The sequence below is a fragment of the Sus scrofa genome, chromosome 13 (genome assembly GCF_054392235.1).
Source record: "Sus scrofa isolate SSC_HxYL_T2T_F1_AM1 chromosome 13, Sscrofa_HxYL_maternal_Yorkshire_Landrace_v2.0, whole genome shotgun sequence".
Taxonomy (NCBI): Eukaryota; Metazoa; Chordata; class Mammalia; order Artiodactyla; family Suidae; genus Sus; species Sus scrofa.
The window spans coordinates 154884775-154900228 of record NC_139395.1 but is presented as its reverse complement, the minus strand read 5'-3'; the positions used below and the strand labels follow the sequence as shown (position 1 = coordinate 154900228).

The window sequence follows — 15454 nt, the reverse complement described above, 5'->3', positions numbered from 1 at the left end:
ACAAGTTTAAAAGATTAAAGGCTGTATAAAATATCTAAATTTTTCATGTCACAGTTTAGTCCAAAAAGTATTTTCTTCGTTTTCGAATAAATTACCATCAGGTATACCAACCTAGGCATAACTTAGGTTTCAAGTGTGAGACTTTTCAATCTACATAAAGAATTATTTTCTTTTTTAGGACTTTAAATAGAAAGCATTTAAATAAAAACCTTTAGTTTACTACTCCCAAAAATAAATCTGACATTTTTAGGTGAAGAAAAATTAGAAACAGTGCAGTCAATAGACTGGAAATTTAAATGTCGTTGCCAGTAACTGCTGTCTGTTGAATTTCAAGGAAACCTATTGTATATTAAATTTTTAAAAAGTGAACTCATCTACCCTCTCATCTCATCACTTTCTCAGCTTTCCCATTACAATCAACAATATAACTCGGCGGTCAAGTCTCCCAGACAAATAACATCAGAATTTATTTTTAACTCCTGACTCCTTCCCAAATATTCCCCTTCAAACCAATCGAAAGTTCTGCCAGTTCTTCATTCACATTGTTTCTCAAATGCGTTCTTTTCATCACATTTTCACATTTTACTTTATATTCTCTCATTATTCACAACATACCCCACTACTCCTACTACTCCCTAAAAAGGCTCTTATATCTCTACTCTAATCCAACAACTCAGCTGCCCAAATCATCCTCAATTGTTTTTCCCTGCTTTTTAGGGCGGCACCCGCAGCAGATGGAGGTTCCCAGGCTAGGGGTCCAATCCGAGCTACAGCTGCCAGCCTACACCACAGCCACAGCCACACCAGATCCGAGCCTCATCTGAGACCTACACCACAGCTCACGACGTCACCAGATACTTAACCCCCTGATCGAGGCCAAGGATCAAACCTGCAACCTCATGGTTCCTAGTCGGATTGGTTTCTGCTGCACAGCGACAGGAACTCCCCATCTTCAAATATTTTATTCAGCAACCTCCAGTAAATTCCAAACTTTTAGAGGCTCCCTCTGACCTCCATCAATGAATGTTAACACATTTCTCAAATTCTCTTATTTTCCTATTTAGGCCCCTTTAAATTCAGATTTAACAATCCGCTTTTATAAATTAATTGAAATTAATCAAAACTTGTTGATCTGTCATACAAAAATCACCACCTCTGTGCCTCTCTTCATTCCTTCCATCTAGAATCCTTTATGCTTCTCTGTCAATTCAAGTTACAGCCTCCTTTAACCCCTGTCTTAAAAGACACCTCTACAGGAAGTCTATCCTCTCCAACCCATTTACCTCAACCCTTTATTTTTTTTAATCCCTATGTACAAAGCTTTCTATTTGTATTTACATAATCTTGTAGTCATCATGATACTGTTTTCACATTTTGTCCCATACAAACTAAACAACTACCTCAACAACTAAATGATAAGCTTTTCAGGTTAACGTCTATAATTTTTTATGTATCCCTCTTTTGAACAGGAGTCTTTTGGAACACCAGCACTCTAATGCTTAACTACTCCCCTTTCTTCTAAAACATCTTTAAAATTAAGATTGTCAAAAACACATAATTAGCACTGAACTCCAACTTTTTAAATGTTAAGTTGCTGCATGAAGTAATAAAAAAGACACTTTAACTCACACACTTTGCAAGAATTACTCCATTCTCAATCAACACCCACACTATCAAGAATTAAAGCGTCATTTTCAAAGAGAATCCTGGAAACAAAATGAAGTCCCAAATTTTAATATTATAAGCTATTGTTTTGCTCTCTGAAATAGATCTAATAAATTAATTACCTAAAATTGATTATGAGGAGTTTTTTAACTAAGATGAAAAACATACTAACACTCCAGTACCACAATAGGCTCTTAAGTAGCTATTAAAAGATTTGCTTCATCATAGCTGAAAACTACCCCAGAATTTTAAAATATTCCTCTCAAATGACCCCATGAAGTGCTTAGAAAGCTTGACCATTCCCTGAAAGATGCATCATCAGCTTCCCTCTTCACATACCCTGCATTCTCAACTAGCTAGTCACCAAAAAAAAATTTAACTCTCAAAAAAAAAAAAAAAAAAAAATCTACCATTCAGCTATTACCTTGGACTACACTGTCTTAGGCAAGCTCCAAAGGCCAACATGAATCAAATCCTGGGTTCAATTAAGAGTGATTATATTATGCTGTTTAAGGATATAATCAATTTCACATAACAGCATATACTTTAAAAAAAAAAATCTCAGTTCAATTCTCTCCTTCTTCTAGGCAACCAAATAGTTTTTCGTTGTCCTCATCATGCCCCTTTCTTGAGAAATAAGGAAACAGAATAGATATTTTTGTCAAATTCTGAAAGTACGTTTAAATAAACTCTTTAAATTCCACATAAACAGAGATACACAGGAACATCTGACACTTAGTGTACCACTCAACTAGACTTTTCTGCACAAATCTAGCAAGAGGGTCCAGTCTAGTAATAACCCTGAACAGAGCCCAAATTATACCCTATTATATCCAGGACCACAGCATTCTGCAAAACCTATGATGAAAAGGTCTAAATCCATATTCCTCTAACTGGATAGTCTTACCTAAAGAAAACCAATGCAAGAGTATTTTAAACAGTCTTAAGAAGGGACCCCTGAACTTTACATCATTTAGCATGTATGGAATGCAATGGCATCCCCAAAACTGATATATGGAGGGTCAGTGACAGTTAACATTCAACTCAGTATCTGACAACATGACAATACAAATCTCGATCAAAACCAGGACCTACTTCCAAGTTACCTTTTGATTAAATATTAACTCTATAGTGGTAGACTTAAAACAATGCATGTTGAGATACTACTGCTACTGAGTATCAACCTCACGGGTCCCTTCTAAGAGGAGGAATCAATGCTTGCCTGGAAATGTGAAAGTGGTCACTGAGCAAGTTCATCTCTGGATTAAGAACAAATGCGTTGTACAGTCACAAAGGCAAGAAAGAACTGTTAAGAGACTGTGACATTTAGCTCCTCTATTAAGTGTACAAAACTATGATAACCCCTGAGATCTGAGCTAACTATCCCTTGTTCCTAAAGACACACTGCAAAAGCACATAATGGTTTATGAATCTTGTCCTTCGCTTTATTCATGAGAATGAGCCAAGTAAACACTTCCATCACTATTTTAAGATGGAAATAAGTCAACCGCTTGATAAAGCTGGCAAGAAAACTATAAGAAATATTTCAAGTCAAATCATCCAAATAAAAATCATATTCCCTCTATTCAAGGTTAATGAGACCGGGGGAGGGAGTATGGGAGGAGAAAAGAGGGAGCTGCCTCATCCTTGACAGAAGACAGGTTTCTGCCCTTTTCCATTATCTCTGATTGTTATATCAGACATCATATTTTAAGATCCTGGTATTTCAAAGTCTCTTATTTAAAGGGTGAGGTGGAGAAAGAGTGTAAAATAAAATCAATACTCACTGCTAACTTTCATGCTGCCAAAAGCTGAAGGCTGCTGCACTGGCTTGCAGCTCTCCGCAAAGGAGGTGGTTCTGGGCCGCCCTGACATGATCACTGTCTTCCCGAATCACCTTCTTTTCCTTCCTTCCTCCTCTTCTTCCTTTTGTTTTATGTTGGGGTGTTAGGTTAATGATAAACGCAGCATTAAGTTCTCCCACAGGAAAAAAAAAAAGACTTCGTCCTCTTGGCTCTTCACTCCTTTTGTATAGCGACAAAAAAATGCGAGCGATGTATTTCTCCTTGAAGACAGATCAGTACGGATATTTAACATATAGATGATCTGGGACTGGGGAAAAAAAAAATACAATTCTCTCCCCTCCCTTTCCTTGGAGGGTAGAAATGGGTGGGAGGTCCTAAAAAATATGTATCACGTGAAACGGGGGCAAATACTTGATTGAAAATAAGTACTTTGAATATTATATTTTCCTCAGGGATTTTTTTTCCGAGTCAATGAAGAAGGGAAGCGGCGGAAGGATCACGAGTCTCACGCTTGAAAAGAAGGGGGGATGGGAAGGAGGGAGGGAGCGGGAGGGGGTGGCTCGGAGATGCGACGGGAAACGCTGCGGCTCCGGCAGCGGCGGGATCCGGCGGGCTGACGGCTGGGGCCCGGCGAACTGGAAGGCGGCGGAGTCGCGAGTCAGTCAGAGGCGGGCGGTGGCGGCGGCTCCTCTCCTCATTGCGCCAGGAGCAGCTGCAGGCGGCGGCTGGATCCAGCGGCCATGGCGGCGGCGGTGGCGGAGGCAGCTCCCTTCAGACCCCAGGCAGCGGCTCCTCGACTGCTCCCCATACGCCGGGGACATGGGAACCCGGCAACCGCTTCCGTCCCTCGGGGCCCCCTCCCCCGTCCACGGCACCGGCGCGACCGCCCTCCCTCCCGCCCCTCGCCTCTGCTCGGTCTCGCTCAGGAAGTGTCCGCGCTTTGCCCCCAGCCCGAAGCCCTGTCAGTGGCTGCGGGGCCGGCTCCTCCTCGCTTCCTTCCTTCCTTTGTCACTCGGGCCCGGGCGGCGGCGGCGGCGGCGGCGGCGGCGGCGGCAGCGGCGGCGGCAGCAGCAGCGAAAGCCCGCATTCGCCCGGGTCGGGGGCTGTTCTGTGTGAGGAGTGCCGTCTGCGCAGCCGCCTAGCTCTTCCCCAACCCCTCCCCCCTCCTACTCGTCCTCCGCCTCCTTCCTCCCCCACCCAGCCTTACACCGCCCAGCGCCCCTCCGCCCGCGTAACAGGCGTCTGAGAATTGCCGGCCGAGCCCGGCGCCCGCCCCCTTCGGCAGGGGAGCCGAAGCCCGAGCGGAGCCAATCACGGACGTCGTTTGTTTGCGGCTCCTCCCGGAAAAAGCCGATCGGCCAGAGGAGCCAATTAGAAAGTACCACTGGAAATCACGCCCAAGGGCGGAAAGTGCCGAAGATAGCCGACCGAGAAGAAGATGGGTTGGAGTGATACTGTGGCTGGCTGGAGGAGAAATTCGACAATGGCAGCAGCGGCCAATCAGAGTCGCCGGCTCTCACGAAAAAGCTTGAAGAGTTAAGAACTGTGAAGCCGGGAGTTGCTGGTGAAACCGCAAGGCTGGGAGCTGCAACCGCTTTGTAATTGGCCAAAACTCCGCTGGGAGTGTACCTCCCTTGGTGATTGGTGAAGAGAATGGGGCTTCCGAGGACAGTCTGACCAGTCAGGACGTCTCCTCCCTGGCCAAGGTGGGGAGAAGTAGAAAGCGAAGGGAGGGCTCTATAAAGCGCCTTCTCATTGGTCTCAAGCTTTGGAGCTGGAGTGGGGGCAAAAGGGAAAAGGAGGGAGACCGAAAGCGGTAGCAGTAGCCAATCGGCACTCACTGCCCTCCAATCGCGAGACCTAGCTGCAGTGTGATTGGCCTTCGGCCTCGGCGGCGGTCCCGGCAGCCGGGAGAAGCGCGTCTGGGGTTGTGGTGGATGGTCAGACAGGCTTGCCTGTGGCTACTCGCAGCCTGTGTGAAAACCGCAGATAGCGCGAGCCCTTCGCCCGCCAGTGGGAAACTGCTGCAGTCAGCCGGTCGGGGCTCGGAGCGCTCAAGCGAACTGAGGGTTTAAGGGCTCTCTCCCCCTCCCGACTACAGGCTCCCGGCGGGGCGGGGCTCATGTGCGCACAAGGTTTCCCTCCGCTGGGGAGAGCGCGTCTCCAGTGCCAGCTACTTCCCCGAAAGGCCCGGACGGATTCAGTGTGCTTCCAGGCAGGGGTGCGAGTTCTCAAACGCTAAATTGAGAACAAAGCTTCCACCTCTGCGCGGCCGCGCCCCGCCCAAACGCGAAGGCCAGTGATAGGAGTGAGGCCGACAGCCCCGCGCGCGGGCGCGCCCAGGCCCGACCTTCCAGAAACGCCCCTGAGAAATGAGCTCATGGTGGCTGCGCGCGCTCCTCGGGCGCGACTGCCCTCAGCGAAATGGGCCCGAGAGCAGGTGAGGGGAAGTGCAGTCAGGCCGGATATCCTGAAGTCCCTGAGGAAACGGGGAGTCAGAATAGCCCTCCACAGTTTGGGTTCTTTGGAAGTAGGGTGATCTATAAACTAAGCGGTCTTCACACGTGGACCAGTGTTCAGATTGCTATAGTTTGCCTAAGGACAGTGAGGTATGGCTACGTCAGGATAGCAAAAAAGGTAGACTGGACAGTTGCCATCCTTATTTAATTCCGTGGTCCCTGTAGTTTCCACCTGCAGAGTCATCCCTTTCTGTTAAGATGCTGTCACTAGAGAGCACATGTGAAAATACCCATACTTGATCAGATTAACCAGCTATTGCTTTGGAAAACTGTTGAGGAACTTGGGACTAAAGTAGGCTTTAATGGGGGACAGGAACGGTCTGCATAGGATTTGCAAACTTAAATATCTACTGGGACCAGGAAATTAATGCAAATCAGTGAAACTAGCCTGGTGTAAGACAATGGCGAGTGATAAGAAATGTGGCGAACTGGAGTGTCGGTGCTGTAACTGAAGGGAGCAGCTGTTCAGCTGTAGCAGATTGTTGCCCTGAGGAATGTGGATCCAGTGTTCTGAGATATTCTGTACTTTTTTTGCCCCAAGAGAAACCCTAAAGTAGGATTTTTGTATGAAATCTGTCAGTTTTTAAATCCATATTTCCAAACCCTGCAGGCCAACTAAGAACATCCCAGGGTAGATGTGGCCAGCATGCGATCAATTTGTAATCTCAAACCTGGTCAGAGGTTTTATAGCTCAGGAGCAGTAGAAGCTCTTGTTCTTTGCAGTGAACACAGAACAGAAGGTCTTTGGATGCCATGGATAAGGGTAAAAAATGTTAAAAGCAAACTCAGTGCATGATAACTTTGTCAAATGACTGTTGCCTCTCCATGCGAGCGATTATGAAAGACCTTTGCCACTACTCCCTAAAATACTGAGGCAAATCTTGAAATCCTGCCTTCCTCTTTACTCCCCAAATTATACCAGCAGGAAAGTTAATAACAAATGTTTAGGTTATACAAATTGAAGCTGTGGCTGTTATTTTGTATATAATAAAGTGCGAAAATGATCTACCTTAAGGTTATGATGAGTAGCTTTACTGTTTCTGCCTTCAAATATTTTGACCTAATACTGTTTAAAATAAAAAATTTTGGAGTTCCTGTTGTGGCTCAGTGGGTTAAGAATCTGACTGGTATCCATGAGGATGCTGGTTAAATATCTCAGTGGGTTAAAGGATCCAGTGTTGCTGTGAGTTTTGATGTAGGTCAAAGACTCAGTGGGATCTGGTGAGGCCAGCAGCTGCAGCTCTGATTGGGCCTCTAGCCTGGGAACTTACATATGCCACCAGTGTGGCCCTAAAAAGACAAAATTATTAATAAATTAACTAATTTTAAAAATCTGACCGAGACGGGGCAGTATTTATAGGGAAAAAAAGTTCATTCTAGAAGTTCCCTTTGTGACTCAGTGGTTAACAAACCTGACTAGTATCCATGAGGACGCCAGCTCAATCCTTGGCCCTGCTCAGTGGGTTAAGGATCCAGCGTTGCCATAAGCTGTGGTATAGGTCGCAGAGGACGCTCGAATCCTGCATTGTTGAGGCTGTGGTGTGGACCAGCAACTGCAACTCAGATTCAACCCCTAGCCTGGGAATCTCCATATGCCGTGGGTGCAGCCCTAAAAAGACAAAAACAAAACAAAACAAAACAAAACAGTTCGGGCCAGAATTAGGATTTAAGGAGGGAGAAGGTTATGAGAAAATATAGAACCGCTGAAATTAACATTCAGTGATTGTTTCTCTAACCTTTCAAACTCTACTTTCCTGCCTGCTGTTAACCACTTATCAGTTTATAATAATTTTAATAATGTTTACTAAGTGTCTATAAAGTGTCAGACACTGTTCTTAAGTGCTTCACACATGCTATCTCAAGTTATAATCCTGTGATGAACTACTATTCTCACCTCCACTTTAAAGATAGGGAAACTGAGAGGCAGAAAGTTGTACTAAGTTACCTAAGGTCCACAGAGCTAAAGTAAGTAGAAACAGAATTCAGATTCCCTGTACTTCTCTCTGAAATAGAGTCCCTACTCCTTCTGACCTTGCTTCATCTTAAAGTCTAAGCATTTGTCTTCAACAGTGTGTGCCTGGTTTGGTTTATAGTGATTTATTTTTCTTTATGGCTCATGAGGCAGTCCCTTACAGAGATCAGGGATCCTGACCCATAGTAACAATTAACCAGAGGATCAGAAAAAGATAAATGTAGGAAAGCTGGGTGATACAGATGATACAGAACAAGTAAGTAGTGCAGTAAGGGGGGGTGGATAAAAGAGGTTGGTGAGCCTGTCCACAAGATAACAGTTATAAATGAAAATACACAATGATCTGGCTTCTGTAGTAATCACAAGTATTTGTATAGTACTTTGCAGTTAGGAAATACTATTATATTAATGAAGTTTACGAAGTACTATCATGAAACTATTACTCTTTTTACATATGCGGAAACTACACAAAATCATTTAACTGCATTTTTAATTGAAACTAGAAGAAAATACATGCAGGTTAAATAATGAAGACAGCAAATAAAATATGAGATACTGTTTATTTAGATGAACCCAGGAGTTCTCTTGTGGCACAGTGGGTGAAGAATCTGGCATTTTCACTGCAGCAGCTTGGGTGAAAGGTTCAGGCTGTGGCCCAGGAACTTCCATGTGCCATAGGCACAGTCAGAAAAATAGATGAACTCAAGAGTCAGTCAGTGCAAATAGAAGTTCATGAGCAAGCTCTGCCTAGGACCTCATTTACTTAGCCAATATGTATATTAAATACCTAAATGTTGTTTGGTGCTGGGCTTCAAAATTTAATAAGATATGGCCTCTGCTCCAGATACTTGCAGTTAGGTACTATGGGATGAAAGAGTTGTTTAGTAATGAACCCTAGGAAAGCCCTCCAATATGAAGGTCAATGTGAAGATTAAGAAGAAGGAAAAATGAATTTACATTTATTGAGTGCCTATTCAATCCTTCCGTAAACACTCAAGAGAAGGGCATTAATAACCCTTTTCTTTTTTCTTTTTTTTTTTTTTTTTTTTTGTCTTTTTAGGGCCACACCCATGGCATATAGAAGTTCCCGGGCTAGGTGTCAAATCAGAACTGCAGCTGCTGGCCTACACCACAGCCATAGCAGTGTTGGTTAAAGCCTTGTCTGTGACCTACACCACAGCTCACATCAATGCTGGATCCTTAACCCACTGAACAAGACCAGGGATTGAACCCACATCCTCATGGATACTAGTTGGGTTCATTACCACTGAGCCACAGCAGGAACTCCAACCCTTTATTATTTATTTGCTTATTTAATTTTCTTTTGGCTACCCTGGAGTGCATGGAGCTCCCAGGCCAGGGATCAGATCTGAGCTACAATCTTGACCTAAGCCGTAGCTACTTAGCTACTCCAGATTCTTAACCCACTGTGCCAGGCTGAGATTCAAACCTGAGTCCCAACGCTCCCAAGACGCCACCAATTCCCTTGCACCACAGCAGGAGCTCCAATTAACCCTTTTTTTAATAGATGGGGGGAAAATTAGCAGTAAGTAGATTGCTCATGGTCACACAATTAGAAAATGGCATTAGCTGGGATGGAATCTACAGCCATGTCTATTTGATCCAGACTTTCTTCTAGATCACTCTGCCTTCCATCAAAAATTAACATTGTTTATCCCATGTATGTAAAATTATATTAAAACAAATTAAAATCTGTATAAAATTATGTGAGTAGGCGTTCCCATCGTGGCGCAGTGGTTAACGAATCCGACTAGGAACCATGAGGTTGTGGGTTCGATCCCTGGCCTTGCTCAGTGGGTTAAGGCTCTGGCATTGCTGTGAGCTGTGGTGTAGGTTGCAGACGCGGCTCAGATCCCGCGTTGCTGTGGCTCTGGCGTAGGCTGGTGGCTGCAGCTCTGTTGGACCCCTAGCCTGGGAACCTCCATATGCTGCGGGAGTGGCCCAAGAAAAGGCAAAAAAAAAAAAAAAAAAAATTTATGTGGGTATACTTGCATACCCACACATAGGAGTATGGAAATGTTAATTTTGATGGCATTTTGGATGATATTTATTATAGCATGCTTTCCAGTATTGTCTTCCTTTTGTACTTTTGCATAAGAAACAAAACACTTAAAAAGGGAAAACAAAGATAAGACTGCAGAAGAATCAAAAGAAGTAAAAGTGTGAAACTATTCAGTTTGATTTATAGAACACTGTGCCAGGTCTTAGGAATACAGGAGTATAAAGATGAATAAAAGTCTTTCAGAAGTGACTGTTTCGCTCCAGTCTCAGGGAAGCTCTCTTATAATGGGGACATGTAAACAGAGAACACCATAATGTCATCTGGGCAGCTATGGAGAAGAAGTATGCCAGAGATGATTTTTCCAAGTTGTATTTAAACTACAGGTCTCCAGAGTTGAGTGTATATACCCAGAGACTGTATAGGGTGACCCTCTGTAATGCTAGAACTACTAGATCTTATGTTTATCTTAAAAAGTAAGAAGTTATCTTTCCAATGGTTAATTTACTGCTAGACACTAGACACTGGTGCCCTCGGTTCCTGACACCTGGAAGAGGTGTCACATGGTTCACAGTCCTTCTCTTCTGAAGGAACAGATGAATCCAGAATCTAGAAGAGATTGTGAATACAAGGTACCCTCCTGCTGTTAAAAATGTTCAGCAGCATATGACATTTTACTTGTGCTTAAGTGGATTTCCAATCATATTATTTGATTTTTAACTTACTTGATCCTCACAGACTGAAACTGATTCCTGTAAATAAAGTGTAGAGAAAAGAACAAACAAAATAGCGAAGCTGATATTCTACTCTTGGTAGGAACTCTTCATCAGTCACATCAATAGGTAAAAACAATAATAAGCTAATCAAATTTGACCAGAACTAGGCCTGAAATTTTTGGAATTCTCAGGAATTTTTGACATATGAAGTTACCATCCCCTATTTTTCAGTCAGAGGTCACCCCAAATTTAAATATGATTGAGATGTAGTTAATGCCAGTGTGAAGACCTCACAATTACCAAAATATTTAAAGACAAAGCACCTGGGACAGTTATTGATTTGGGGGATTAGGGATTTAGGGATGAGAATAAAGTTTTGGGCCTTAAGTAACAAAAAATTGGGGGCCTTTAAAAATTATTTTAAAATATTGTTTATTATGCCTCTTACCGTCTTTTATTCTTGTATATATCTTATATGTGCATATCATATTAGTTCAAGAGTATGTTTTAGAAATAAATATGCAGGAGTTCTGGTCGTAGCGCAGTGGTTAAGGAATCTGACTAGGAACCATGAGGTTGCGGGTTCGGTCCCTGCCCTTGCTCAGTGGGTTAACAATCCGGCGTTGCCGTGAGCTGTGGTGTAGGTTGCAGACCCAGCTCAGATCCCGCGTTGCTGTGGCTGTGGTGTAGGCCGGTGGCTACAGCTCTGATTAGACCCCTAGCCTGGGAACCTCCATATGCCGCGGGAGCGGCCCAAGAAATAGGAAAAAAAAAAAGAAAGAAAGAAATATGCAGAGCATTTTGGAGCTGATGTTCAAAATTTTTTTGGTAGTAGAGTATAAGAACAAACAAGTTTGTAGACCTCTATTTTAAACAAAGATTAGTTTTTTAGATGATGGAAGGGAAGAACATTCCAGGCAAAAAGAAGAGGTTATACAGTGGCAGAAATGTGTGAAACAAAATGTTCAGGCAGCTGGAGGTAGTTTGAAATCATGTAGCATAAGATCTGGACCTAGAGAAACTAAAGGAAAACAGTATCGGGTAATAAAGGTGTAGTTAAATTAAAAGAATATGTGCAAAGACTAACAACAATTGAGAAACAATACTAATTTTAAAATATAGAACTTTAGATTGAATATGACCATAGTTCCAATTCTGCAAAATATTTGAACATTTGGATCAAGATTGAAAAGGGAAACAAATTTGAATAATCTTGCTAATATATTGGCATATTTAATTATAGATAAATACTTTAAATATTTTCATGTCATATTTTCATAATAAATTAATGTTTGCTTGGTTTTAAAAGGGAATTGTGCCCCAAAATAACTAATTTCTTCATTCTGATTCACATACTCCTCAGAAAGTCTCTCATTGCATGGAATTCTTAACGAACCCCCCAAGTTTCTCAACAAAGCCTTCTAACACATTTTTACTGACAGTCTTTTGTAATATGAGCTATATGTATTAATGCAATTAGCCAATGTTTATTAATGTAAGACATCTGCTAGGCATCTGATATAAAGAAGTACATGTGCCACCTCAGTGGCTCTGTGCCCTTTGAGAGCTTATCCTCTGGGAAACAACTTCATGAAAAGCTAAACTATTATGTAAGATCACATTTTGAATCCATAAAAACGTTATAAAGCAGAACATAATTTGCTAATATGGTTGTTACTCATGCTCAAACGAATTGCTTATTCTGCCCTGTTTATAATAGGTAAATGGAGAACATTTCAGACTAAAGTGGATCATAAAGGATGAGTAGTAGGATTTGGAAATGAAGAAAGGAGAGAGGAAATAAATTATTTTTCACCACTTCATTTCCAACTCGCCAGAAAAACTCCCTTCTTAGCAAACTCTTCCGTGGGGGTTGAACTGTCAGAGGAATTAAGGACATTGTGAGTCTGTTTATTTGACTTTAGGGAAACCAGTTCTGCTAGAACAGAAAGCTGATAGGGGAAACTAATAGAAGATAAAGCTTAAAAAGTAGTTTGGAGTCCAACTTTAAAAACCTTTGGATGTTACACCAAGAAATCTGGACTTTGCCTTGTCGATAATGGAGAATTATGGGAGGTATTTTAGCAGATTTAAGACATTGTCACTGTAAGAGAGTCTCTGAGGTAACATTCACTGGTTTTTCCTATTGCTGAAAATGTGCCCAGGGTAACAAGACAGCATATTTGGTCATGCTTCGTATAACCAATGAGGTGTGCCCACATGGGAAAATGATGGATAACAACCCAAAAAGAAGAGGGACATTGTTTGAAACATTGCTACTATGAAGTAGACTCTGATTGTATTAAAAGTTTCCCATCAGAGTTCTCTTGTGGCACGGTGGGTTAAGGATCTGGCGTTGTCACTGCAGTGGCTTAGGTTACAGCTGTAGCGCCAGTTCAATCCCTAGCCAAGGAACTTCTATATGCCGTGGGTGCAACCAAAAAAAAAAAAGCTTCATATCAAGCCCCACATCACTTAAATACCCTAATTTTAACATCTAAAGGAGTATACCATCTAAGATAAAAAGAAAACAAACCTTCAATGAATCCTTCTAGTTGTTTATGCTTGTCATCTATTTGCTCCAAAGAGGGTAAAATCATGTTGTTAATACATTGTAACTGATTATATTCATCTGAGCTGTTTCATTTTTATTTCATTTACTCCATCTCTATTCACATTTTTAAGAAAGAGCTTCTTTAGACAAGAGTATAAATATTTCTACATTGAATTGAATAAATGAATTCACATGAATTCAAAACAATAAGTATGTGCTGATTGAATACTTTAAGTATATTCTTTACAAGATTCTAGGTAATTCAGCCTTATTTTATGTGCATTAAATATGTTAAATATAGGCCTGCAAAATTCTCAGTTGGAATAAATACTTTAGGAACTCATTAATCAGCAGTAAATCAGAAATGGTCATATTTTCTTGTTCACATGGAAATAGGTCTCACATCTCAGAATAGAAGTCTCTAGGTTTTTAATTTATATTTGGTTGATAGAGAATGTGCAAGCTACAAGAAAACTGTCATTCTGTTTCTTGGCTACTGAATAGCTCTAACCTGGGGGGAAGGGGGGACACTTGAAAAAAAATTAAGTCCTGTAGATTATCCAAGAAGGAATTCCAGAATGCAGAGAGGGCCTGTCCTCCTCTGTCAGGACAGTTTCATTTGGATTGTGGCCATCAAGATGCATCATTGCTCTGACATCATTCCTGTGCCCTGTGGGATGGAATTCTGAAAGGAAATGGGAGAGAATGCACAAGGCCCCAAGGAACTTGTGTTCCAGTTTAACACCCATAGTAGTTGGAAGTACCAGATATCAGACCAAAAAGGATTCTCAGGGCAGAGGGTTTATAGCTCAGTTTTGTAAACCCATTAATATTTTGCCATGTCTATTATTATTTTTATAATTTATATTGTATATACATTGGTAATACTCAGTACTTCAAGATAAAAGTAATAATTTAGGAAAAAGCCCTAAATTCTTACTACTTTTTAAGGAGAATTTAAAAGTTTCAGGAAAATAATAACTCAGATTTTTTTGTTGTTGTTCTTTTTTAGGAATCAGCATGTCTGAGACAGCTGAGCACATCTTCCTGTCAGTACCCTTCTACCTTCTCTAATTATTTCTTGACAATTTGAATACAGTTTTCACATTTAGTCTTCTTATCAAAAGTAATATAGTTACTCTAATATTTATTTTTAAATGCTTTGGCCATCATTCTATACAATTTCATGAATCTTGCTAATTTGTGTTGGAAAATACATGAAGACACAATATTTAATATCCTGATTTGATTATGAAATGTTTATGTGTCTACTGCGTGCCCAGGACTGTGCTATATATGCTTAGAGCAAACTGGAGGAACTACTGTATATGTTTTAAAACCTAACTATGGTTTGTTCAATTGCATTTTAAAAGTATTTTCAAGGTCAAAAGGGTATGGGCTCTTTCAGAATTAAAAACAAATCTCCTACAGAACCAAATCAGCTGGAACTCTGTGTAAGTAAAGTATTCTATGGAGGTTAAGCTTTTAATCTAGCACGTAAGGAGTTAAAGTTCCAAAGTACTTCTAAGTACCAAAGAAATCATTGAGTGAAAAATTTATCAACAGGAGTTGCCAAAAGACACCCTTTCTTCCTGCTTAAATGGAATTACATGGAGATATAAAGCATTTCTCTTGATCTCAGTTGATGGTGTGCACATAACAGGAACTCAGTAAATTCTGGCAAGATGAGCAATATGATTACAATAGAAAAGGTGAAAATTAAAATTACTTATAAAATATTTGCATATGGAGGAGGACTCCAAGGAGATGCCCAAGAATAAAAACATTTGATTTATTCATTTGTTGGTTTTCTGAAAGTTTTTTCTTCCATTAAAATCTTTCCATTATTGCTGCTACAATATAATTTGATTATCAAATTTTAAAAATTGGATGCATTCAAATATAACAGAATCACAGCTTAGGACAAATCTCTGTCCACCACTGGGGTTCAAACATATCTTGGCATACCTGGCAAATTGGTGGATTTAGGCAGCCAATAGGGTGATTTACGTAGGGGTTTGGGGAGAAAGACTGCCAAGTCTGGGTGCCATCAAGGAGGGGTTTTGACCAGGCTACTTTTCAATCAATTTGTACTGCCACAAGGTACTAGGTAGTATTCCAATTGGTCAGTCCCCATATTATGCCAGCTAGAACTATTTTGAGTGCTACTCTTGGATTGAGGGGACAATGCTTACCTATCTTG

At 41.4% G+C, this 15454-nt stretch overlaps 1 protein-coding gene, 1 long non-coding RNA gene and 1 pseudogene across 5 annotated transcripts in view; 2 read left to right on the top strand and 1 right to left on the bottom strand.

Annotated features, from left to right (window-relative positions):
- The window catches only part of GSK3B (glycogen synthase kinase 3 beta), a 233450-nt gene extending 228866 nt beyond the window's left edge, over positions 1-4584 (bottom strand). For 3 of the 4 annotated variants that reach the window (XM_021068182.2, XM_021068187.2, XM_021068185.2), the window contains exon 1: positions 3453-4584. In XM_021068182.2, the coding sequence (XP_020923841.1) occupies positions 3453-3540 (88 nt within the window). In that variant the 5' untranslated portion in view covers positions 3541-4584. 4 annotated transcript variants of the gene reach the window in all.
- LOC146397715 (uncharacterized) lies at positions 3998-4845 on the top strand (annotated as a pseudogene).
- A 46-nt stretch (positions 4846-4891) lies between these two features.
- Positions 4892-15050, top strand: LOC146397714 (uncharacterized). The gene is made up of 2 exons (XR_014824793.1): positions 4892-5176; positions 14264-15050. It is a non-coding gene; the product is annotated as an uncharacterized LOC146397714 (long non-coding RNA).
- The last annotated feature ends 404 nt before the right edge of the window (positions 15051-15454 follow it).